General features: G+C 43.5%; 3 protein-coding genes and 1 long non-coding RNA gene across 9 annotated transcripts in view; 2 read left to right on the top strand and 2 right to left on the bottom strand.

Moving 5' to 3' along the window:
• csnk1da (casein kinase 1, delta a) overlaps positions 1-5,566 on the top strand; it is a 36,428-nt gene extending 30,862 nt beyond the window's left edge. Inside the window, exon 9 of the mRNA XM_042086028.1 lies at positions 5,415-5,566. Coding sequence (XP_041941962.1) covers positions 5,415-5,456 — 42 coding nt within the window. The 3' untranslated portion in view covers positions 5,457-5,566. The remainder of the gene's footprint in view (positions 1-5,414) is intronic.
• Positions 1-9,965, bottom strand: slc16a3a (solute carrier family 16 member 3a). Of its 3 annotated transcripts, none has more exons than XM_042086018.1 (5): positions 9,879-9,965; positions 6,651-6,898; positions 6,161-6,304; positions 3,275-4,069; positions 1-2,667 (listed from the first exon to the last, which is right to left on the bottom strand). In XM_042086018.1, the coding sequence occupies exons 2-5, from the start codon at positions 6,871-6,873 to the stop codon at positions 2,297-2,299; spliced, it is 1,533 nt and encodes a 510-aa protein (XP_041941952.1). In that variant the 5' UTR covers positions 6,874-6,898; positions 9,879-9,965; the 3' UTR covers positions 1-2,296. The 3 variants fall into 3 exon arrangements, with proteins under 3 accessions (XP_041941952.1, XP_041941953.1, XP_041941954.1); XM_042086019.1 differs by having other exon boundaries at positions 6,651-6,901; positions 9,879-9,962; XM_042086020.1 differs by lacking the exon at positions 9,879-9,965 and adding an exon at positions 8,896-8,929 and having other exon boundaries at positions 6,651-6,901.
• On the top strand, positions 5,571-26,045 carry engase (endo-beta-N-acetylglucosaminidase). Of its 4 annotated transcripts, none has more exons than XM_042086008.1 (15): positions 5,571-5,587; positions 12,209-12,328; positions 12,502-12,584; positions 15,941-16,142; positions 16,478-16,626; positions 17,383-17,537; positions 17,873-18,021; positions 18,874-19,045; positions 19,430-19,533; positions 20,404-20,515; positions 21,401-21,585; positions 22,285-22,427; positions 23,330-23,429; positions 23,611-23,722; positions 24,653-26,045. In XM_042086008.1, the coding sequence occupies exons 2-15, from the start codon at positions 12,222-12,224 to the stop codon at positions 25,070-25,072; spliced, it is 2,193 nt and encodes a 730-aa protein (XP_041941942.1). In that variant the 5' UTR covers positions 5,571-5,587; positions 12,209-12,221; the 3' UTR covers positions 25,073-26,045. The 4 variants fall into 4 exon arrangements, with proteins under 4 accessions (XP_041941942.1, XP_041941940.1, XP_041941939.1 ...); XM_042086006.1 differs by lacking the exon at positions 5,571-5,587 and adding an exon at positions 8,926-9,320; XM_042086005.1 differs by lacking the exon at positions 5,571-5,587 and adding an exon at positions 11,082-11,107.
• On the bottom strand, positions 21,592-23,601 carry LOC121705194. Its single transcript, XR_006030729.1, has 3 exons — positions 23,345-23,601; positions 22,305-22,412; positions 21,592-22,141 (listed from the first exon to the last, which is right to left on the bottom strand). It is a non-coding gene; the product is annotated as an uncharacterized LOC121705194 (long non-coding RNA).
• Positions 26,046-26,073: the final 28 nt, after the last annotated feature.

Raw genomic sequence — 26,073 nt, 5'->3', positions numbered from 1 at the left:
TTTCTTCATAGTTTCATATTTATTGAACTCTGCAAGGGTCAAATCAAAAGCAGTAGGTGCAGGTTTGGGGAGGTAGTGATACAAGGAGTGCAGGTAGATACAGTCACTGTGAAACAACACTACATAAAAATGCACTTTTTCACAGAAGACCGTAGCATAGGGTCACATGAGCACCGCGGAGACACACACTGGTCGGCATAAATGAGATTATACATCGTCTCAACACTTAACATGGCCAAATTGAAGCGCACTCACACTTTTTGTCACACAGAATACAAATACTCACCCTTGTGACCCGTGGTGGACATGGAATAACAATCAAATAGAGCGTAAGCTTACCATTTGTGTTCATCTTCTCACTATACTGAACAAGTGGTCCAACACATAATTGTAACTGCAGAAAAGTAAAAAACACACTTTTGAAACTTTGGAGGCACACATGAAATTAATTGAGCAAAGTGCTGGTGTGTGTAAATACTGTGTGTGTTTACGAATGTGTGTGTATCTGGAGTGGCAGTGCTTTGTCCAAACTATATAAACAAACGGAAATAAAAACTCCCATTATTCATCAAAAGAACCCAGTCCATCACTGGGAGGTAATAAGTCAACTTGTTTCCAGTTATTTTCAGTTTAATATGATTTGAGGCTCCTCCCCTACGAAGTGCTGGCCTATTAGATTACATCTACATCTTGGTGTTGACTAATATTGTCACTCTAAAAGCCCTCCAGTTCAGAGGAAGGGTGCATTTCCTCCCTTTGTGATAGGCTTCTGGGTTATAACAGACCCTGGCAGTTGCTCCAATTTGACACATTAGGGATCTATTTTTATAAGACAGCGGCAGTGTTGGTCAGGGTAAAGATGCTCAACCCTTGCTGATTCACTCCTCAGTAACAGCCAGAAACGGAGTTACAGCGGAGACAGAAAAATAACCAGGAAATTAAATCCTAGTGCTAGTGCTCTACTCTGAGCTTATTACAGAAAATAGCTGCCAGTTTCCATCCCTTGACTAACAATAACCAACAAGATATTGCGACACCTTTCCAAGTCACAAAGAAGTAAAATCAAGTAAGGTTAAAAGATTATTAAAAAACAGACAGAGCATTTATCACAGGAATGTCTTGTCTTCTGAGGAAGACTAGCCACAATACTCCAATGAACTATCTTACAAACACACAAAAAAAAAACAAAAAAAAAAAACTGAAATAACAGGCAGTAATATGACCCTTAGAAGCCTTATAAGTAAATGGAAGATTCTGTAGACAGAAACTCAGTTGTACCTGAAGTTCATGTAAAAGCTCATGTAACAAAATCAACAACAACAATGCACACTCGGTCAAGGGATTCCACAGAAACAAATAAGGACACAAAAACTGTGCAAACGGTCAAATCAAATAAAAGTCAAATCCAAAAAAAAACAAACCGCTATCTCATACAAAAACAAGAAAGAACAGTCTCATCAGCTCACTAAGCTTCGCCTGCCTTCCTGGTACCACAGTAGTCATAACATAACCAATGTAACCTTTTTTCCACTGGCCATAGAGATTTAAGTGCGTCTTAGGAGGTCAGTCTGTGGGGTCTGAAGGCCTAAATACTTAACTTTTCCAGTGTCTCTTGTTTAAACCTAAGGCCCAGCAGCAGTAACATAACCAATGTGTCTATGCAAGGCAGCCACACACCCCTTCCCTGGTTCAGCCCTGATGGTGGGAACACTAGTATACAGTATACTTTGATGTGAACACACAACAAACCAGACCAAAGCCTCACTGTTGTGGCTCATGCAGTATGGATGTATGAGAACTTTTAAAACAAATCCAGTACTCATAACTGACTGGATGTTCGTAATGAAAATCTCTTCACATTGTTGGTGCACTGTCTTTTAATGTGTGGGGAATGCATCACTGAGTGATACCCTAATACAGCACACATGTATAGACCTGATGGGGTCTGCGTTCTTATATATTATCTACTAACAAAAAACATATTTATTACAATATTCAAAAAATATATATATTTTTTTATGACAGTGCAGAATGTGTTTCTATTAAATAAAACATGAACTTCGTTTAAGTTAAAGTGTGCTGATATGGCATAAAAAGCCAGAGAAATGGAAAGACAACTACACGATAGCTAAGCTGAACGTAGGTGACGCTCCACTTGTCTGCCGAGAAAAAGCCTCCTGGTTCTCCTCCTCCTCTCTTGGGAGTGTCACTATGAACTACTCTTAAAAATCATTGCCTTCATCTTCACTGAGTCTCAAGAGCTTGAGGAGTCTCTGTCTGACTATCTGTCCGTCCGTCACAGATTGGTCTCAGGGTTGGAAACCACGTCATCATTCTGCTCTCCCTCTGTTAGGAAACGCTCCACCTCTCCTGAGTCCACCATGACGCTGTCGGGCCGCGGCTCCTCCACGCCCCCATTAGCTTTTGGGGCCTCCTTCTCCTTCACCTCCTCCACCACCTCCTTCTCCACCACTTCCTGCTCGAGCCTGTTGAGCTGCTCCATCTCTGTAGTGTCGATGCCATTCTCCAGCTTGGCATCCGGCTCCTGAGGCGTCTTCTTGATGAAGAGGAAGTTGCACGTGGCCAACACCACTGCAGCCAGCACCACCTCGCACCCGGCTAGCAGGAACACGTTCTTGTAGTCTTTGGTGGCGTCAAGAAGTCTTCCTGTAAGTGGTCAGAGGAAGGTCGTATTTGAACAAAAACAAAGTACTGAGAGAAAGTGGAATCAAAATTATCATCAGTACAAACACTGATTAACTGTTACAACAGTCAATAGTTTGGTGCCAGTAAGAGTTAATTATGGGTCAACTGACAACATAAATGCTATCAAGCATGTTCACCAATCAGTCCAAACAATCTAGATAAAGTTCAGGCCTGAAAGGATTTGAGCAAGATGAATACCAGTTCTACAAAGAAATATTGGAATACATAGTACTATGTGTGTACATAAATTAGGCTAGTGCTAGTAGTCTCTGTTTAAAAGACCTTTATTTCACCCCTGAGCCTGGAGGCATTGCAAGTGACCCAGTCTATATGGATGTGCTTGTTCCCCAACCCCCCCAGTGTGTGTGTGTGTGTGTGTGGGGGGAACAAGCACATCCATATAGACTGGGTCACTTGCAATATGTGTGTGGATATGTGTGTGAGTAAGGGTACACACATGTATTTATATGGACACACACACACACACACACACACATAATCACATTTGTTTACGTGCAACACATGTATTTACACACACACACGCACACGCACACACACACACACTGACCTGCAGAGGGCGGCCCCACCAGCACAGCCATGGCCTCCATTAGGAGCACGAGGCCAATGGCGCTGGGGAACTTATCTGTGCCGACAATCGTCATGAGCACCTCGAACTGCAGGGCGCCCACCATGCCGTACGAGATGCCGAAGAAGATGCAGAAGACCACCAGTGCACCGTAGTCCTTGGCCAAGGAGCCCACCAGGTCAGTGGTGCCATTGAAGATCATGGCGAAGCTAAAGAGGTAGACGCAGCGCGGTCGCACCCACTTGAGCCCGGCGATGAGGCCACACGTGGGCCGCGCAAAGATGTCGATCATGCCCAGGATGGTCAGCAGCAGTGCCGACTTGTTGTCCTCGTACTTGAGGTCCTTGGCGTAGCTCACCACGAACACCGGGGGCACGAACAGCCCCAGGACCATGATGGTGGCGGCCACGGCGTAGATGATGAAGCCGCGGTCCTTGAACACGGTGAAGTCCAGCAGCTTGGCTTTAGGCTTTGGCTTGTTCGTCTCCTCCACCGAGGCGCCTTCTTCGATCGCCAGCTCGCCCTCTGGCTTTTTGGGGCCCTTGAGAGGCCTCATAAGAGCGCCGCACGCACAGCAGTTCAGCAGTATCCCCCCCAATATGAGGAAGCCGCCCCTCCAGCCATACTCGTACTGGAGGACCTGGCCCAGGGGGGACAGGGCGCACAGGGCCACTGGGCTCCCCGCAGCGGCCAGGCCGTTAGCCAGCGGGCGCTTCTCACTGAAGTACCGGTTCAGCATGATCAGAGAGGGCTGGAAGTTCAGGGCCAGGCCCAAGCCTGAGAAAAGAACCAGAACCAGAACCAAAGTTACAGTCACAGAGTTAGAAAGAAAGAGTTACTTCTCAGAATCACACATATTTTGTTTTCTTTCTGCAAATCTAAACAAATAAAATAGAAAGATAAAGCACCACAAAAAACAGCCAGATATATATTTTCATTTCATTTCATTGATTGAACTATATTCTATAGTCCGTGTACAGGGAACCACAGGCAGAACAAAATGTTGCTATCAGTATTGATAAGGACAGAGTTCACAAAATGCTTAGGGGGGTGAAGGAAAGGAAGAGCCCTGGTCCAGACAATATTGGTGGCCGCCTCCTCAACAGCTGTGCAGAGCCTCTGTCTGACATACTCGCCTTTATATTCAATAAGTCACTTCAATCACACCGGGTCCCTCATCTCTAGAAAGAGTCAGTGATTGTGCCTGTGCCTAAGACCAAAGGACCTAAATCACTTAATGATTTTAGACCAGTGGCCCTCACTTTCCTCATTATGAAAGCTTTTGAAAAAAATTATCAAACATTTTAGCAATTACACAGCCACAACTCGATCTGTTACATTTTGCCTACAGGGCAGGAAGGGGGGTCGAGGATGCTGCGGACAGCCTGCTCAACACAGTTTTTAACTACCTGGAAGCAATTTGTACAACTACTATTTATTTTTTCATTAGCTTTTAACTGTATTCAACCCCACATTTTAGCAGACAGACTCTTAAAGACACACAACATCAACCCAAGGCTAATAGCCTGGTTAGTTGACTTTTTAACCTCCAGATCCAAAAGGGTTAAAGTTAATGGTGTTTTATCGGGCAATCTTTTATCTTCTATTGGCTCCCCCCAATGATGTGTCCTCTCCCCTTTCCTCTTTGTTTATACACAAATGAATGCCGTTCACAGTATGATGGAAGTCAGGTTTTTACATTTGCCGTCGACTGTCATTGTGTCTCTTCTTAATGAAAGTGTGATTGACCGTGGACCAATAGTGAAGGATTTTAATGATAGGTGTGATGATTGGTCCTTTTTAAATATAAATGTCTCCAAGACTAAAGAATTAATTATTGATTTTAGGAAACAGTGACCCCCTATCAACTATCATTGATGGTCAACCTGATGAGACAGTACAAGAATACAGTATAAGTACCTTGGCACTATAATTGATAGCAAGCTATGTTTTGAATCACACACTGATGCTGTTTGTGCCAAAGCCCATCAGCGCATGTACTTTTATCGTAAACTGAGGAATTTTAATATTGACCCCACTTTTATGAGAATGTTTTATTCCTGTTATATTGAGTCTGTTTTAACCTTCTGTCTTATTTGCTGGTTTTGTTCTCTGTCCATAGAAAAACAGAAAAATGACTAGAGAGTACCGTCAGGACATGTAGCAAGATGGCAGGCATCAACTTCCCCACTGTCTCCCATATCTACTCCAACAGAGTGGCAAAGAAGGCCCAATTCATTGCAGCTGACCCTAGCCACCCCTTGTCTTGCCAGTTTAATCTACTTCTCTCAGACCGTAAGTACTCCATGCCCAGATGCAGGTCCAGTAGACTCAGAAACTCTTTTATCCCGACTTCCATTTCCATTTTAAACAATTTTCTAGGACTGTTTTAAATGTATTTATTTATTTATTTATTATTGTGTTTTAGATACTGTGGGTATTTTATGTTTTGCTGTATTGTTATGTGTCTTGTCCTTATGTCTGTCTGCTGGCTGTACAAACAACTGCATCTCGGGGACAATAAAGTTACCTTGAACTTGATGCTTACGAGTACAAGTAAAATTGCAGTTACATACAGTATCGTGACAGCAGCTACTGTTTCAAAATAACCTCTGTACCTCTGTCACTCAATAACTGATAACATTAGATTATCTCTTGATACATAGAGTACTACATGCAAATTTAGTCTGGCAGTGAAGTACATATTATGCCTTATACTTACAAATGTTACATATAATATGCAACTAACAGGGATATTTTGCCATTATTTTGTAGTAATTTAGTTAATGTTAATATATTGCAGATACTGTACAAATGTCAAATTAGATATTTTAGAACAGGATGTGTGTGACGTCACGTGATGCTCACCTGTGATGACCCCGACACACAGGTAAATGTGTATGATGCTGGTGGCAAACGAGGCTAAGATCATCCCCAGAGAGGCAAACAGTCCCCCCACCATCATAACAGGTCTGCAGCCAAACCTGTTCACCATCACGCTACACAAAGGACCTAATCACACACACACACACACACACAGACACACAGTTATTAATGTATCATAGGGGAAAAAATCTATACCCACTAGAGTGCTTTACAAGCTATAATTAAAACTGTTGTGGAAATGCCAGTGGAAGTGCCTCTTGCGGCCAAAATTAACTATGGCCTGCATTCTCAGATGTTGTTAATGTCACATGTGAGGCTACAACCTGGTATTACACATATTCACACACACACACACCCCAAAGACATTGCTTGGCCAAACTACACTTTGTCACTCAACAAGCCGCTGTAGAAGAGAGGCAATTGCTGATTAATAATGATAATGACTGTGGTGAGGGGAACAGCCTGGACTGACCTGTGCCATAGAGCATGGCTAACAGAATGGAGGAGATCCAGGCGGTGTCGCTGTATCCCACCCCAAACTCGCGGATGAGCTCCTTGAAGAAGACACTGACTGCTTTGGGGAAGGCGTAAGAGAAACCCGTGATAACGAAGCAGCCGAAAAGCACGACCCACCCCCAGCCACCGTCTGGTGCTTTCACCCTACTGCTGCCGTCGTCCAGTGCAACTCCTCCCATGATGCTCTCTGCTGCTCACACTACCCTGCTGGTAAAACACACACAGAGACACAGATGCATACACACACACACACACACACACACACACACACACACACACACACACACACACACAAACAAAGTATTATTAGTGTGTCTGTAGGCACTTCGCACCAATGAATGTCACTCTCAAATTGTCAGCAAAAACCGCTGAAGCAATGACGCTACTGGCCAGTGCTTATGTCATTCTCTGCCTAGATTGCTCAATCCCAAATGTTCATGTTATGAGAGTTGCATGACTTTTCCTCAACTGCAGTACAAGCAGCTGTGTTTCCTTCACCTACTCCGATACTCAGACCAGAGAAAAACACTAATGGACAAGCAATGGAGAAATGGCCACATTCATCCCAATTTTCTCTGTAACCGAGTAATAATTATCATGAGAATGGCATTAACGTTAAGCTACTGTCTGCTCTGATGGCTTAGCCTCAGCCATTGGAGCACACACTCCTATACAGGGGCCTACCATAGGCCTACCACATGTGTGGTGGTTTTCCACTGAATAAGTAGTTAGGACCTTAGTAAGAGGCGGTTATTGATTGTGGGTAGATCAGAACAATTTAAATATTTCTCTCTTTTTGTGTGTGTGTGTGTGTGTGTGTGTGTGTGTTTCTGTACTGTATGTGTGTATTTGTTTTGTATTGTGTATACATTTATAAAAGTTTACTGGAAGAGGGTTGCTAGGTAATTTGAATGCATGTGCATTTCTTAAAGAGACATTCCTTTGTAAGGTGGCCTCAGTGAGACTTATGACTCCAGACTCCAGACTTGGACCACTTCTCCCTCCCCCTTCAGAATGCTTCAATGGAGGAAGTGAAATATATAACCTCCATTTGAACCCCTTACTCCTAAAAAGATGCATTTTTGGGTCTCAAAAAACAGTGCTATGGTAACCCTCAAACCTCTACTACTATATACAGCCTATTTGCATGTTTAAACATGTGACTGGGGAATGTGTGCCCTTGTGAAGGAGCCTATTTGCCCTGGACAACTAAGTCCTGTGTATTACCAAATCTTCCACGACGGTTCATGAATGTGGCCATCAGAGATTGTGCGACTGCCTTGGGCATTGATGTCACAAAATATTGCTCCATTACAAGGGTGTAGAGAGGGCAAAGTATACTTGCTTGCATCAGCAATCAGTATAATATTTGTTTTATAACATTTATTGTATCACTGAATTTACATTTTACATCACGTCTTTATCACAGAGACAGCACTGATGTGGGAAGGGCAATCTATCTGACCTTGGGATAGGGTGTGGTGCCCACCACCACAATGTACTGTAGGGACGGGCGCGTGCCACATCTGGCAAACCCTCTAACGCGCCATTTGAAGTTAATAAAAGGCCTACGTTTCCTAAGGAAGGTGTACTGAGTTTATTTTCAGCACACCACATTCTATTTTCCTAGAAGCACAGACTGTTCCAAACAGGTCACAATGCTCTCCGATGCAATGATACGCTACTGCCTTCCGTGCTGCCACGCGTCGAAAACTCTGAAATTACGCGCATTTTATCTCGTTGTAGTCAGTCCTATTTGCTCTGGTTGTATTCATTTAATTGAAGTAGCCTACAGGGTTGACTCGATCAGCGACGTACACAATCTAATCTAAATGAGGAGCGAACAAGCTATTGCTTAACGCAAATGCCCTTTAACGCAAACATCCTGCCATTTAGTTCCATTTTGAACTCTAGAGGATACATTTCCCTTTTAACTGAGATTATCATTACCCTTTATTATTTGGAAATTGACTCATAAGATTTTGTGATAGGTCTAGATACAGGGTATTTGCACCCAAGTTTCTCGGGTTAATTTTTTCCATTGCAACTTGAACGAATGGCACGTAGGCTATGTGTAAATTTAGGAGGCGGATGATTTCTGTTATCACGCTCGAGTGCGCCTAACGGCGGGTTGTTCAGAAGAACTGTCCAACAGCACTTAGCAACGCACGTTAGATCACAGAATGGTTGGATCTGGTTACCTTCATAAACCCATCAGCTAAGATAAGAGCCGGCTTGTATTGCTGAAATTCTTTCATACAGATCATCAAGCCGCTGCGCGCATCAACTAAGTAGGGTCGTAGTTCCGCCACAGCTCACGACTGCAGATGCGCCACAGTCAAAGTTACACGAGGGTAGCCTACAGAGTGTGTTCCTCACGCAACCAACTGCATCACTACGACGAGTGTCCTTTAGCCTACGTACTGCCTTAAGTGTTCTTTAAGAATCCGCAGACTTTCCCCTGGAAGACAGGTGTTCGATACCTACCCACTTGTACGAATACTATATTACCATAACCAACGCTGAACCATGACCATGGCAGTGGTGGATGTAGACAATTCTTTAGTTGTTAGGTTATAACTACGTCATACAAATGTTGCGCTCGGGATGGCATAGGCTACCACAGGTAAAGTTTTTATTTATTATCATACCATATGTGAGTCTACAGGCGCTGTAAGGCTTTGTTAATATATCTTATAGTTATCTACAGTTATGTTTTTATTATTGAGGGCTCTGGCCGCCTGAAGACCACCAACCTGTTACCTCGTGAGATGCTGAGAGATGCGGCGTCTGACGCTCAATTCAATTTGGTTTAGGCTAGTCGTGACTCATAGATCTAAAAACATATTAGGTATGTTTTTAAATTCGATTCGACAATCTAGAAGGACTGAAGAATGAGGCATGAGGAAAAGTATTCAATAATTGCCGACAAGCATAGGCTATTTCAGATAAATAGGCTTGTCAGTGCGGCGGAAAAAAATAGGTAGGACCTAACCTGTACATTAGCCCAGGCCTACTAATTAACTTCCATTAACACTGACTCGAAATTAGATTGCAAGTTATTTACATTATTTTGTCTTAAGTACCATTTGATGAAAACGCACATTTCACTAACTATCCTATATAAAAGAGAAGATGTCATTAATCCCACCTAATCCCACGAGTTTGAATTTAGGCTACTCACCGGGTGATGCTTCTAGTAAGGAACTGCAGCTATTATCAGGCTGTTGTAAGCTTAAGTTCCTATTTACACCTGTGAATCACGTTTATTTCAGCACGTATGACATTAGAAACGTCAGTGAGAAAACCCCTCCTCGCTTCACAGACTGGGCGGCCCGGGTCCTAGAGTCTGCCGGAGAATGCTTTTCTGAATACAGTTTCCTGTGACTCAACTGTGACCAAAACTGACGTCTGCGCTTCCTGCTATACGGTTCCATAGAGATGCTCTTGGGCGCACGTAGTCTAGTAGGACCTACTTAATTTAACCGACCTGCCCTGTACCCAGGGAGTCTATGCCTGCTTAGAAGGCATCGAGTGTTGTGGTCCAGGGAGTCTATGCCTGCTTAGAAGGCATCGAGTTTTGTGGTCTTGTTTTTTTTTTTTTTAAATGCCGTTACTATAGACGGTTTGAAATATTTTGTCTGTATTATAGAAACCGGCATACTCCAAGGAATTGTTCTCCAGAACAACAGTGTCGCTGGAATTTGGTGGTGAAGAAGCAAAGATCCCATCATCATCGTCATCATCATCATCATTATCATTCACAACAATCACAATAATACCAGTTTAAAAATAACAAAACAAACAATCTAAGTCATTTTTACAACCGCATGTTCACTTTGTCTGAAGATGTTACTGAAGCTGACTAAACACAATGACCACATAGTTTCTCCAAGTCTTCCAACCTGATTCCAGCTGTCAACATGTCAATATGTCAACTTCACCAATTTCACACATATGTGACAGTCCTGCTACTCTTTCCATTTTACCCCTGTACATTACTGCATGTTCTCTGCCTAAATGCGATTAGAACTATAAATCCTGCCCAAGGGGCATCATGGTATTGATCCTGGCTGCCATTCATCAAAGTTATTTAATCATGATGCACTGCGAGAGTAACCCATTTTCTGTTGGTCATCAGTGCTCTATAGGCTCAGCATGGGCAGTGCCCATAGTACGTTCCGATATGCACATACGGGGGTGGGGGAATCCATCCATCCATACTTGACTAAACCAATCTGACTGTTGAAACAGTTGCAGTCATCAAACCAAACAGGCATGTCTGATATTGCCAGCATTTCATGGGCCCTTTGTTAAATTAGAAATGCTCTCATATTAGGTTCAGGAAGGCTCTACTTCATCCCTGGCCTGAGTTGACTCTGATCCTGAGCCTCATGGCAACATGATGCAACGGTAAGTAATGGAAGTTGGAGAAAATGTGTCAGGTTGCTGCTATGTGCCAATGACTCAGCAGTCTCATTCAACAATCAAGGCAGCCATGATGACCCTGCCTGTTTTATTTGCATAGCCAATAGGAGCACATACAGACAACCTGTGTGACGTTTGCAAAGTTTAATTTTTCTTCTTCATTCTTAAGAGCCACCAATACAAATCACTGTATTCCAATGCAGCCATATCATATCATGCCATATCTCTGTGATCTGCTTTACTTCCGCCCACAGAATGTAATTCCGCCTGCACATAGCCTCTGAGAGTGCCTCTAATAATTACAGTCCATCGTTAGGAGTCCTACTGAGACCATATTGAACTGCAGTATGGAATAGAAATATCTAAGGTCTCATACAGCTCTATAGGTCTGGGTTAGGTTTGAATAGGCACATTCATGTTCGGCAAATGGGCCTCAGGGTGGTGGGGGTGGTGTTGTGGAGACCCAAATTAACGGCTTGCTGTCCCAATTAATCAAGTGGATGGGAGGATAGGATTCTTTCTAAGCATGTTGGGGGCCAGTGTCGCCAAAAGTATTGGGGGTGTTTCATTTATTTGCATAATGTCCCTCAACATTCTGTTTTTGCTCCTGTTATCTGCTAACTGTTGTACTTCTGTGTACTTTGCAGTTCAGCTAATTTCCCTATCTTTCTAGCTGTCTGTGTTCTCTTGTGCTTTTTTTATCTGTTGGTAGCCAAGGCCAAACATTTATTTGAAAGACTGAATAAAAGGAAGTCCATAAAGAAGGGAGGAAGTATGGCTGAATAGTTCCTCCAGAGGTTGAATTTGATGGAATTCTTCCCAACATTATCTTTTCTATTAGGCAGAAAATACACCCCCCCTCCCATTTTTCCAGTACATAACACTTTGTCTCCCTCTGGCTGCCAAGAAACTCCTCGCATATCTAGAGATAAACAAACTTATTCCTCTATTGGTTAAGAACACCTCAACGTAGCCTTTCATTCGACCAATTAGGAGACACCCGGAAGCATGGCTTTTTGTCATGTTTGACATGGGTGCCTAAAAGTCTGTCTTAACAACTTATGTTTTATTCGACCGTTTCGGTAGATATTTCTCTGAAATGGACGGGATGACCAGCACAAAGGACGAGGTGTCTTTGAAGAAAAGAAAAAGAGATGATGATGGTTCAGAGATCCTTATTGTCAAGCCCCCTAAAACGGATGCAAGGTAATTGCAGACGAGCGACTTTTTGTTTCGATGGCCGAGTCATACATTTTCAAAATAGGAGGAGCTTTGGTCGTCTTGCACAAAAAAACTATCCAGCGGAAAGTAAAGTGTAGTGCTTTGGACTGCATATCATATCATATTAATGCTGACAGATTGTTGTTTCCATATTCAAGTTCAGAGTCTTGCCTGGACGAACCCGTTGACCTACGAAGTGTGCAACATGAAATCATTAAATACGGTTCCTCACCTTTGCCAGGTACATCAGTCAATGTGACTTTACATGCTACTTTACATTTGTTATCAACACCCAGGTACAGATCGTTATACAGTTTAGGCGCTGACTTACACGTCCCTAGTAACTGATTCTACTTCCTACTTTGTTCAGTTTCCTTTTCCCTTTTCCTATGTATAATAGCTATGCTAGTAAGCTTATGTACACAGTCTGTAAAGTTACAATGACCATAGGAATAATAGCCTGACGAGTCTCTGCTCTTACAGAGTGTCTGAGACAGGGTTTAAAGAGTACAGTAGGCCTATTAGAAAAAAAAAAATGTTTTGAAACATTGAAGCAGCTAGTAAATCTATTCTAGTAGACCCCCCATAACATCATACAGTATCTCACTAAAGTGTTTTTATTTTATTTTTTTATATATTTTCATGGGAAAACACTGACTGACGAAATGACACTTTGATACAATGTGAAGTAGTGAGTGTACAGCTTGTATAACAGTGTACGTTTGCTGTCCCCTCAAAATAACTCAACAAACAGCCATTCATGTCTAAACTGCTGACAACAAAAATGAGTACACCCCTAAGTGAAAATGTCCAAATTGTGCCCAAAGTGTCAATATTTTATGGGGCCACCATTATTTTCCAGCACTGCCTTAACTCTCTTGGGCATGGAGTTCACCAGAGCTTCACAGGTTGCCACTGGAATCCTCTTCCACTCCTCCATGACATCACAGAACTGGTGGATGTTAGAGACCTCCACCAGAACTGCTCCTCCACCTTCTGTTTGAGGATGCCCCACAGATGCTCAATAGGGTTTAGGTCACCATCACCTTTACCCTCAGCTTCTTTAGCAAGGCAGTGGTCGTCTTGGAGGTGTGTTTGGGGTCGTTATCATGTTGGTATACTGCCCTGCGGCCCAGTTTCTGGAGGGAGGGGATCATGCTCTGCTACAGTATGTCACAGTACATGTTGCCATTTATGGTTCCCTCAATGGACTGTAGCTCCCCAGTGCCGGCTGCACTCATGCAGCCCCAGACCATGACACTCCCACCACCATGCTTGACTGTCTTTGTACAGTCTTTGTACTCCTTACCTGGTTGGCGCCACACATGCTTGACACCATCTGAACGAAATAAGTTTAACTTGATCAGGCCACAGGACATGGATCCAATAATCCATGTCCTTAGTCTGCTTGTTTTCAGCAAACTGTTTGTGCTTGGGCTTTCTTGTGGATCATCTTAAAAAGAGGCTTCCTTCTGGGACGACAGCCATGCAGACCAATTTGATGCAGTGTGCGGCGTATGGTCTGAGCACTGACAGGCTGACCCCCCACCCCTTCATCCTCTGCAACAATGATGGCAGCACTCATACATCTATTTTCCAAAGACAACCTCTGAGCACATGCACTCAACTTCTGTGGTCTTGGCCACTGTGCTGCAACTCAGTTTCAGGGTGTTGTCTTCTTATAGCCAAGGCCATCTTTATGCAGAGCAACAATTCCTTTTTTCAGATCCTTAGAGAGTTCTTTGCCATGAGGTGACATGTTGAACGTCCAGTGACCTGGGTTGCATTTCCCAAAAGCATTGTTGCTAACTACTAAGCATCTTCCGTGGTAGCGTCACTGCAAAATCTGAGTTGACTGTGCATGCATAACTCAAATCTACGGACTCATATTTCTGCCCTACAAAGGCTAAGAGCAGTATCACTTTTGCAAAAAAAATAAGAAGTACATGGTCTGCTCTTCAATCTGTTAAAATTTCGTATGGATACCTAATATATTTCTTAGCTAAATTTACATTTTTAATTTGCAGTTTGTATAGAAAAGTAGAGTGAAACCAAGACAGAGTGGAGTATCTGCCCTTACTGCCTTGATTTCACTTGCTATTACTGCATTCTGCTTTGCCTTTACTCTAATAGTGTGTGTGTGTGTATGTATGTATGTGTGTGTGTGTGTGTGTGTGTGTGTGTGCACAGGGACAGACTGGGACTAAAAAAAGCCCTGGACTTTCTTCTAAAAAGGCACAGCAACCGTGGCCTACTGGTTAGCGCTTCGGACTTGTAACTGGAGGATTGCCGGTTCGAACCCCGACCAGTAGGAAGCGGCTGAAGTGCCCTTGAGCAAGGCACCTAACCCCTCACTGCTCCCTGAGTGCCGCTGTTGTTGCAGGCAGCTCACTGCGCCGGGATTAGTGTGTGCTTCACCACACTGTGTGCTGAGTGTGTTTCACTAAATCACGGATTGGGAAAAATACAGAGACCAAATTTCCCTCACGGGATCAAAAGAGTATATTTACTTATACTTATACACTACCATTTACACTCACACGCACATTAGGTGTCCATCATGATACAGTCTCACAATATTAAATGCCAGTGAAAGTATCATATTCATTCAAAATAGTTAGTCAGATTTTACAAAAAGTAATTAACATATACTTTGACAAGTATATGTTATAAGCAGCAGTGTGCTGCAGTGTGCAAAGGTGTCAAAGGTTAGGTTTTGGTGTGCAGCAATGCAATATTGCTTGACATGAAAGTCTACAAGAATACCCGGCATCAAGCAGCATATCTTCACTAAAAATGTAGTAAGTACCGCCTCAATTAATATAAAAACTGAGTGATTATGATCACTTGCTACACTTACTGCAAGATGTTATTGTATGGCCATGTAAGTATAAGCAGTAATGCAAAGGCAAAGCGCAGTATAGCCAATAAAACTACCAAATTTTGCCTACATGTCAAAAAACAAAATGTTTAATATTCACCTCACTTTGATCTATCTAATGATACCCCTTGTTGAATATAATTTGATCCTTATACTTGCTGTAAGAAGAACACAAAAAGCAGTTTTTCTCAGTTTGGCATTTTTGCAGATACTGCTCTTTGGCTTTGTAGGGCAGATTTGGCAGTGACACTACCAAGGTAATTGGTATCATAGTTAGCAACTATGCTTTTGGGAAACAGACCCCATCATGAGACAGTGTGAGCGTGATAACACGAAATTTAACACGCCTGCTCCCCACTCACTAATGAGTCACATGACACCAGGGAGGGAATATGGCTGATTGGGCCCAATTTGGACATTTTCACTTAGGAGTGTACTCACTTTTGTTGGCAGCGGTTTAGACATTAATGGCTGTGTGTTGAGTTATTTTGAGGGGACAGTAAATTTACACTGTTATACAAGCTGCACACTGACTACTTTACATTGTAGCAAAGTGTCATTTCTTCAGTGTTGTTCCATGAAAAGATATAATAAAATATTTACAAACATGTGAGGGGTGTACTCACTTTTGTGAGATACTGTAAATACTGAAAATGAGCATTATAGGGCTTTAAAATGAGTAACCTGACTGGCTTAGTCATTTCCCCACATTTCAGTGAAACACTTCGACCCGGACACGACAGAGCCACTCAGCTCTGGACTGAAGAACCTGGAAGAGCTGCTGGCATGGAAAATCAGCGAGGCGAGTCCCTTCAACGTGGCGTCCGTCCCACGAGCCAGCAGACAACCGCCATACGCAAGCAAACAACTTCGCACGCTGGTGTGTCACGACATGATGGGCGGCTACCTGGAGGACAGGTATGCATCCCGCGTGAAGAGAACACATTCCCTCACATTCTCCACAAGACGTGCCTCAGTTGAGGCTTCTGGCTGCCCAGTCTGAATGCTGATTGCAACATTTTCTTATCATAGGAATTGCAGAGCCCAGCAATTTCATGGCCTAGAATACACAAAGAGCCTAATCATGTATCAGTTGTACTTACTCATCTACTAGTGCATTTAAGATAAACAATGATGCAGACAGGAAGTGTTGAACTTAAATTGATATGTGTTATACAACATGTCGCTTTCTTTAGCATTTTTGTAGAATTGAGCTGTCATTGTGTCTTATGTTACGTGTGCTTTTCTCTGAGGTTTATTCAAGGTACGGAAGTGGAGGCGCCGTATGCCTTCTATCACTGGAGCCTCATTGACATCTTCAACTACTTCACCCATCAAATGGTGACTATACCCCCGGCCTGCTGGACAAACGCAGCACACAGGCATGGAGTCCTCTCTCTCGGTCAGTCTCCAGTCTCTCTGTGTGAAATGTCTGACAATTCTCACCCATGTGTGTCTTCTGTTAGAAATAGAAAAGTCTGTGGTGATTAGGCCAGTTTAGGCCAGCACATATGGATGTGGTCTAAAGCTTCATGTGGTTTTGTGGAGAGGGCAGACTGCCTAACTTGTTCTCCTCCTGTCCTTTTTGTTTGGCTTGGTCTGTTGTTTGGTTTGTTGTCTGTATGTCTGTTTTTTCAACGGCTGAAAGTGCTTAGAATATTTAAGTCGCCCAGACAATTGCCTATATGCCACGCATTTCCTGAAAGGCTTTTCAGCCAGCACAAACATTTCCGATTGACCATCACCTGCATTGTTTTAGCGCACCTGTTTACACAGACCCGGTTGGGTGTTACACCAGGTGAATGAGCAAAATGGTAAAATGTCGCAGGATTTATGTGTGTGTCAAAGTTGAAGAGTTGCACTGTTGGGGATAAACAAGATGTTTAGTGTTGGAGTGAACACAAAAGGAGCAGAACATAACACAAGATGCTGTTGCTAATGCTCCACTGGAAATAAATGTGCTGGCTGAAACAGCTTTCTCTAGCTTATTCTATTGCACTTTGAATGAGCAGTGATACTGTGCTGTCATCTACTGGTTGGCTGCTGAGATAGGCCACATATTACCAATACTTTTCAAATCAGCAGGGCTGATGTGTTCCATATTTAATCCTAAATTTATGGATGTGCCGTGAGTCGTATTTTCCTGGCTTCCTCTCAGGGACCTTCATCACTGAGTGGACTGATGGCGCTGTGATGTGTGAGAAATTTCTGGCGGATGAGGAGGCCTATCGGGCAGTGGCTGACAAACTCGTCCACATCTCACACTACCACGGCTTTGACGGCTGGCTTGTCAACATAGAAAATGGTCTAAGTGTAAGTCTGTTGCACTTGTGTGAGGATGCCAACATGGGTGTCAGTCCCGGTGTGTTATGGGATTTTTATTTTTATGTTAATAAACAGCTTTGAGCACAGGGATTTGCCTTGTATGATGCAGGGAGTGCTTGAATATGCAAAGCCTGAGTGTCATGTCATGTCATACCATGCCATAATATAGTATGGAAACTTTAAGTGCTGCATTCATAATTGTATATTTCCTGTAGAGATGAATCAAACCAGAACCTCCCATCGCCCCTGTAAAATCCGAAATGGTCTCAGACTGCCAGTCCCTTTGACGGGTTATTGATGTCATGTTCTGTGTGGTTTCCCAGGCAACAGCAGTGAAAAACATGCCTCTGTTCCTGCGGTACCTCACGGACCAGATGCATGAGCGGGTCCCGGGCAGTGTGGTGATCTGGTATGACAGCGTGCTAAAGGATGGCTCGCTCAAGTGGCAGAACGAGCTCAACGACGAGAACAGGCAAGTTGAGGAGAATGATGGTCATGAGGAAGAGAGGGATTATTATGGTCATTGTTATGATTGAAGTGCAATCTGGGGCCTATTGCACAAAAGCAGAATTAAGACATCCGGGATAAATTACTGAGCTGCACTCAATGAATCCAAAACAAGAGCGTACAGGCTTAATTGGTTGCACAACGAGCAAGCCAGGATGAGCAGACACAGATTCATCAAGGCAGGTGAAACCTATCCTGGATAAGTGCGCGCTCACGGCTCCCTCAATTAGACCCCGCCACCGATCAATGTGATAACAATGTGTAGTGGGCAGTGGAATAACTATTGGTTTCTGTTTGTGGTGACTGCTGACTGAGATAAGGGATAAGATTAAATAGATCCTGGAATTTAGCCTGGTCTGGAGCAGGCTAGCTCCACAGAATAAATCGCCATGGTAACTTATACCATAACATATCCTGCTGCCTCCTATCCCGCTATTGTGCAACTGGATCACGGATAAATTGAGCCAGGATAACTAAGATATCCTGGCTTAAATCCCTTATCATAGTTTTGTGCAATAGGCCCCTGGTCTGGTCAACTTCTGAGTCTGAAAAACGTGCAAACCACTATAGTCCAAATAAACCTCATAGAAGGAATTGATCTGAATTGGAATGATGTGTGATTTGGACACGTTTTCCAAAGTGATAGGGACTCACAGCGGCGGGTTCAGGAATGGAACCTGGGCTCACTGATTGGCAGGCAGTGACATTATGACTCCTGCATCATCTCCACCCTCACAATGCTCCGCCCACATGATCTCATGTCTCTTTCTTTGTACCAGACACTGATTTTCATATTTTCCATCATCCTTCATTTCAGAGTGTTTTTTGAAGCTTGTGATGGCTTTTTCACAAACTACAACTGGACGGAGCAGAGTCTGGAGCACATGAAGACCCTGTCTGCTGTTCAGAACCGGCAGGTTGACATATTTGTCGGGGTGGACGTGTTTGCACGAGGCGACGTGGTGGGAGGCAAGTTTGAGACCAATAAGGTGAGGAATTTCATGATGACAGAGGCCAGTGTTAACTGCTTGAATATTTTCCGTTGTTTTTTAAATAATATACTTTTATAATGTAATTATATGAAGTACAATGGCACTGAATTTATGTTGTTGCGAAACTGTTGGTTAAATGTCGCTACTAAACTGTTGCATAAAGTCCATCATTAATACCCCTCTGGTAGTAGTATTTATTGCTGTTGTATTTATTGTTACCAATGACTGTATACAGCCACTGACAGTTACCTAATGTCTCTGCAATGTAGCTTGAATGTCATTGTTGTAAGTCGCTTGGGATCAAAGCGTCTGCTAAATGAATAGTGTAAAGTCTAAAGTCCTCCTACTGAATTCTGCTTTCTGTTTTGATTTTCTCTTTAGGCCCTGAGTCTTCTTCGCAAACATGGCTTCTCTACCGCCATTTTCGCTCCTGGATGGGTCTACGAATGCCATGAGAAAGCAGAGTTCCGCAACAACCAGGACAAGTGAGTCTGTCCTGTTTTAAACTGACCATGAGGATGCCATTGTTTTGAAGGAAATGTGGGCATGTGTTCCCAAAGGCTTACTGAAGTGCAGACCAGGCTTCTGTTAGACCACACATGATGGACTGAACACAGCTGGGAGGGAGGGCGGACATGGACAGCTTTCCTTATCATTTCCTGGCTTAATGGTCTGGACTTTAGATCCTTAGAGAAATTGTCTGGACTTAGCTTTAAAGCAACAGTAATATAAGGATGAAAACTTTTTGGTTGAGAACTAGCAAGTTGCCACCTAAGACACACATAAATACCTTGCAAACACCCCCACCTTACAGTGTTGGCCCTGATAAAAGCTTGTTAGAATGCAAATTTGTGGCTGCGGTGTCCATTCCAAATTCTGGTTAAAATCCGACCTGTGGTCATTTCCTGATCCAACTCCATCTCTCTCTCGCTTCCTGTCACTCTTCACTGTTCTATATGAATAAGGCAAAAAGTAAAAAAAAAAAAACTGGCTAAAGATACTGTATTGTGTGTCTTTTAGCGAAATAGTTGCTGATGTCGTGCATTGAATGTTTTCCGTTTATATTCTCGGGGTGGTCTATCATGGACCACAGAATAACCTTGGTGGCTAGTGGAAAAGAAAGGTGCATTCATCAGTAGGCAGTTTCGCATGACCATATGCCAGCAAAATGAATTCCAAGATACTAGCCAAACCAGGTGCCTACTATTAGCTAAACATAGCTAAAAATAAATGTTTACATATTGTTGCAACTCTGGGTTCCTGCACATGGGTTAATCATAGTCCTAGACTTGAAGAGAGCTCCAGTGAAGTTCTCCTCTGACTATTCAGAAATGTTGTGTTGTGTGTTCTCGTAGGTTCTGGGGTTTACTCACTGATTTGCTGTACTTCCACCGTCCCTCTGCCCTTCTGCCCTTCGTCTCCACCTTCTGTCAGGGCTTTGGCAAGAGCTTCTACAGGAACGGACAGGTGTGTACGAGGGCTGAGCGATACGACTCATTATCACAAGAGACTGGAGGCAAACCACTATAGCCCCGTTTATACTGGGGGCCAAACCTGGTGCTTGAACTGTCCAAGCCCTGCTCAACTGCCCGGGCCACAGATCAAGCACCAGGGTGCTTACACATCACAATAAATGTTGCTATGATTACGTGATTATTGCAGAATTTTAGCACTTGGTAAAATGGGCCATGATGAGTGTAAACTTAAGCCCTGGGCTTAAGTTCCTGGGCTGATGGCCCACAGTATAAACGGGGCTATTATACCATTTTTCAATACATTTTTGGGCAGCCTTGGCCTACTGGTTAGGGCTTCAGGCTTGTAACCGAAGGGTTGCCGGTTCGATCCCCGACCCAGTAGGAAAAATGTGGGCAGGGGAAGTGGTTGAGCACTGCCCTCCCATGCCCTTATCCATGGCTGAAGTGCCCTTGAGCAAGGCACCTAACCCCTCACTGCTCCCCGAGCGCCGCTGTAGCAAGGCAGCTCATTGCTCTGGGTTAGTGTGTGCTTCATCTCACTGTGTGTTCACAGTGTGCTTTGGGATAAATGCAGAGACCAAATTTCCCTCACAGGATTAAAGGAGTATATATACTTATACTTACGTATACTTGGTTAAAAGACCTGTCGCTTGTCTTTGAATCTAGGCATTTGTTTGGTTGTGCTATAATATGGAAGCTTTATCAGCTTAAGTAAAGCTTTCATGAGTATACCCACGTTTAATATTACAACAAATACAAATATTTGAACACTTGTTTATTTAGGCGGATAAAACCAAAGAAGCTCCCTCATTGGTAAACATTTGCTCAGTGTGACCTTGCTGTATCAGTCAAGCCGTCCATGTCTGTTTCCTCTCAGGTAGAGCTCCAGAAGAACTGGTTCAATCTGAGCGCCCAGGAGCTGCAGCCCTTCTACTACAAGGAGCGGGTGGAGGGTGACGGCTGGGTGAGGACCCGAGGCTGCCCTGAAGATGCCTGGAGTGGAGGCAGCTCGCTGCTCATAGAGGGCATCATTCCCGTAGGCCTCTCTAAAATCTGTGCAAGGTGGGAGTCAGTGTGTGAGCGAGTGCCTCTGGAAATTTCACTTGGACATGATGGAAAAAAAAGGATGAATGAAGGATGTTGTAAAGATGTACTGAGTTTGTGTGCACATTTGTGGATGTGTGTGTTGGATGGTGGGATTGTCTCGAGAGCGTCACTGATTTACAATGGAAGGAGAAACTATTGTTTTTTCACCCCTGTATTGCCATGTACAGACTAAACCCTGATGGATGTTTAGACTTTATCTGAAGTGTATACCAGCTGTTTGGTGCCAGCACTGGATAATGTTTAATTCTGCCTGCAGGTTGATGGAACATTTTTTTTAAAGGTTGAAGCTCAGGCCTCAGGTGTTTATCAGTGAGCACAGTCAAAGAACAAAGAGCAGCCATTTGTCATTTGTTAGTTTTGCCCTGGTGCTGAGCTTCCTTTTCATAACGCCATCAGATTCTCCATCAGATTTATTTACCTAGCTCAGCAGGCCTGGGATGTGTTTGTGAGAACTGTTTGCTGGTTTTCGACGGTTGATGATGATGAATGGGTCATGTTTGCTTTGGTAATGCTGGAACAGAAACAGTAATTACCTCTGCTTGAATGGAACGGGTGAAAAGTGTGTGTGTGTGTGTGTGTGTGAGAGAGGAGAGTGTGTGTACAGTATGTGGGTGTATGTGAGACTTATGTTTTTTCCCTCTTGCCTGTGGTCAGGATATTTTCTCTACACGTACCTCTGGCCACCAGGACCTTTGTGGCGTTTGTGTATCGGCCGTCTGAAGGTGTGTCTGTCTCCTTGGAACTGAAGATGGCAGATGCTGCACTCTGCTCACACACCAACACTGAGGACATATCGAGTGAGTCAGAGACACACACACACACTCACACAGGCACAGTCTTACAATAGCACATTGATAAGTGAAACATAAACACACTCATCTAAGCGTGGCAAATCCCCTTCCTCACATAGACATGTACACAAACAAGAGTCAATTGGCGTACACACACACACCCACGCACACACACTCACACGACTGTGTGTCTCATAGTGTCACAAGCCCTGCATAGGTTTATTTGTGTTCTTGGTATACACAGTGTGACTAATTTTGTCACAGTGCGATATAATCTTTTTATAGGGTTCTTCCTCTAAGCAGAGTTGTCTTGTGCTGATGCTTTATGGTAGTGAGCCTCCTATGTGAACTGTATAGCTATTGGGGTGGTGGTAACATTGTAGCAATGCTAACAATGCTAACTAACTAAGGAGTTGGGATAGCATACAATAGCCAGAAATGTGGGTTCAATTCCTGGCTGTTACTGTTGTACCCTTGCACTTAACACCGAGTTGCTCTGTGGGAGACCACTGACTATATAATGCTATAGGGGATATGGGGGCCCTTGTAATAATTGACATATGCAAGTCACTTAATATATAGAAGTATCAGTAAGTAAGCATTGCATACTGCATAGGCTTTATAGGTATATGTTTGAACGACTGGAATGGATGTTTCAGGCATTCTCTGCATTACGGAGGATCTAAATTCATTTGTGAAGTGAACAGGAATGAGCGAATGGGATTATCTTGTTGTACATGATCCTGTTTGTGTCAATGTATATGTGTGTCAATGTTTGTGTGTATTTCTGTGCGTCCTTTGATGGGTGCGTGCATTGGCTCTGTGTGTGTGTATGTACATGGCGCCTGTGCATACAATGTGGTTTTGTCTTTGTTTGTGTGTGTGTGTGTGCGTGTGTGTATGTTCAGCCAGTAGTGTGGTACCTGTTGCTCTGCGTGAGGACCATGAGCTGGTGAAGCAGTTTATTCAGAGCTGTGGGGTGTGGAGGCCTGATGGGTGGACTAAACGGTACGTACAGACACAGACACCGACACACAGAGACACAGAGACACAGACACACAGATACATACACCCTAAATTTGATCCATACAGCGATTCAGACCAAGCCATTACAAACCTCTACATACTACACATACACATATTTTGAGATGGTGTATATACACATTAGTGACCTCCTGACTGTCTGCAGGTGTTTCCAGTTGGAACTGAGTGGCTGTGCGTTGCGGGACATCTGTGTGAACATCACACGTGACGGGCCTCCGAAGGACACAACCTTTACCTGCAGAGTGGGAGAGATTATGGTGAGCTAGCTATTTTACCACAATGTACTCACATGTATGGATGTTTTTATTTACGAAAAAAACTATTTTAACTCCTTTATGACATTTTTAAAGCAACACAACATTGTCTTTTACCTTAAAATAAGGTCCCGTCCTTCGGATGAGACGTTAAACCGAGGTCCTGACTCACTGTGGTCATTAAAGATCCCATGGCACTTATCGTAAAGAGTAGGGGGTTCCCCGGTGTCACTCCCTCACTCTCCACCTCAAGCTGGTGTGTGGTGAGCGTTCTGGCGCATAATGGCTGCCGTGCATCACCCAGGTGGGTGCTACACATTGGTGGTGGTTACTAGTGAGGTCCCCCCATCCATGTGTTGTAAAGCGACCTTGGGTACCATGAAAGGCGCTATATAATTCCAAGGTATTATTATTATTATTATTAAAATAAGGCCTTCAAACTAATTTTCAGGCCACACTGACTTAGAGTAATGGAGTCTCAGAGAATGGATTCTCTGATATTGCTGATCTGCTCCCGGGCCGGGAACACTCGGTATTGCATTACATAATGATGTTGTGGTTAGGAAGCCGACCCTTTTCATCGATTTTAGATGAATTGGCTAAATCGGTACCCAGTACGTTGAAAATTGACAAAAGGGGGAATTCCTACATCGTGTTACTTTAATCTAGTTATTTGCAAACGAATCCATAACTTTTTTTATGTGGAGTACACTTTTGTTTGTGTATTATTGTTTAAACATGAGCATGACGTTTATGACATGTTTGTCCTTGAGGCAAACCCTTGGTATCCACTGAAACTGAACCTGACACAAACATTCTCCAGTGGACTGTACTTTCATTTAAGGCTACTTATATATTTCTTTAGATGAAATGTTGTAAATAGCCAGTGAGACGTATCATTAGTCCTTACTGGCTTACTTCTGCGTTGACTAGGTGCTGGACTCTGAGAGTCTCCTGGTGTCCCCGCCCTCTATGCAGAACATCTGCATCTCTGACATCGTCTGGCAGCGCACCATGGCCAACGCCGGCAGCGACTCCTCCGCCCCCGTCACCAAAGACGCCACGAAGCTCCACCTCAACGCCACCCTACAGTGGAACTACCCGAGCCAGCTGGTGCGTTGCTTCCGCGTCCACTGGCGCCGGCTGCGCGGTCCAGACCCCCGAGTGCCCCCTGGCCCATTGGTGCCGGTGGGACGCTCCTACTCGGGCCAGTACCGCGTGGTGGACCTGGTGGTGCCGGACGCCCCTGTGCTCATCGAGCTGGTGGTGGAGCCTGTGACCAGGGAGGGCTTCAGCGTCCCAGAGTCCCACTGGGGGAGACGTGCCCTCAGCTACACCGAGGGACATGCATAGACACACACACACACACACTCTCTCTTTATTATACACGCCCTCTCTCACTTCTTCAGATATTGTATATGCACACACAAACATATTTTAATTCTTATTTTCCTTGCATATGTAGCGATACATACAAATACCTTATCTTGCTTTTTATCCATCATTATTGCACTCATACACATCTACACACCTTTTCTTGCTCATTTGTGATGTACAAACACAGTCATAGTAGCATGGACACACATGGAGACGGACACAGAAATACTTACAGTACAGTAGATCCTTGAACACATACTCTTCACGCACACATACTGTTCTTCCGTCCAAGATTTGTTTCTTCTCTGGATGATATTGGTTTGCTTCACTTGCGTCATGTTTGCAGTACTGTAGTGAACTCTACAGTGGTGTGATTTCATCTGATTTCAAACTCAAGAGAGTCTTAAGCTAACTGTAGGCCTCCAGCAAAGCCTGGGTTCAACAGATTTCAAACATGTTTTTATTACTGTTGGTTATGGGTGCTTTTATTCTAATCATGAGATGCAAAGGGTTATTGTGATTTAATGCTTTTGATATTTACCTTAATGTAATATGCTATGTGATGACAATGCAATGTGTGAATACACACACACACACTTAATCCTTCCTGAAGCTCTCTGATATGAAGGAACCCAGTGGATACTTTAATGATAGCTGCACTAGTAGGAATGCCTCTGTTTTCGCCTTTCCTTTTGTGCCAGTTTTGTTTTCTTTTTTCTTGCCTTTTACTGTTGAGACCAGTTTTACTTTTTTTTTGCAATGATATGTACCGTGTATGGAGCAATCCCATCACTGTCTTTGATATATTAACCTAGCTCTGCCTGCCTATTTCACCCAACTCAGTTCTTGCTGTGATTTAAAGTGAATTTGGAGTTTGGTTATACCAGGATAGTGATATCTGCTTGAAGAGAAATTGATGCTGTTTTTACAATAAACATAATGCACTTCACATCCTGTGACTGAGACCAACATCAATG

This window comes from Alosa sapidissima, chromosome 3, assembly GCF_018492685.1.
Source record: "Alosa sapidissima isolate fAloSap1 chromosome 3, fAloSap1.pri, whole genome shotgun sequence".
Taxonomy (NCBI): Eukaryota; Metazoa; Chordata; class Actinopteri; order Clupeiformes; family Clupeidae; genus Alosa; species Alosa sapidissima.
This window is presented reverse-complemented; position numbering and strand designations above follow the sequence as displayed.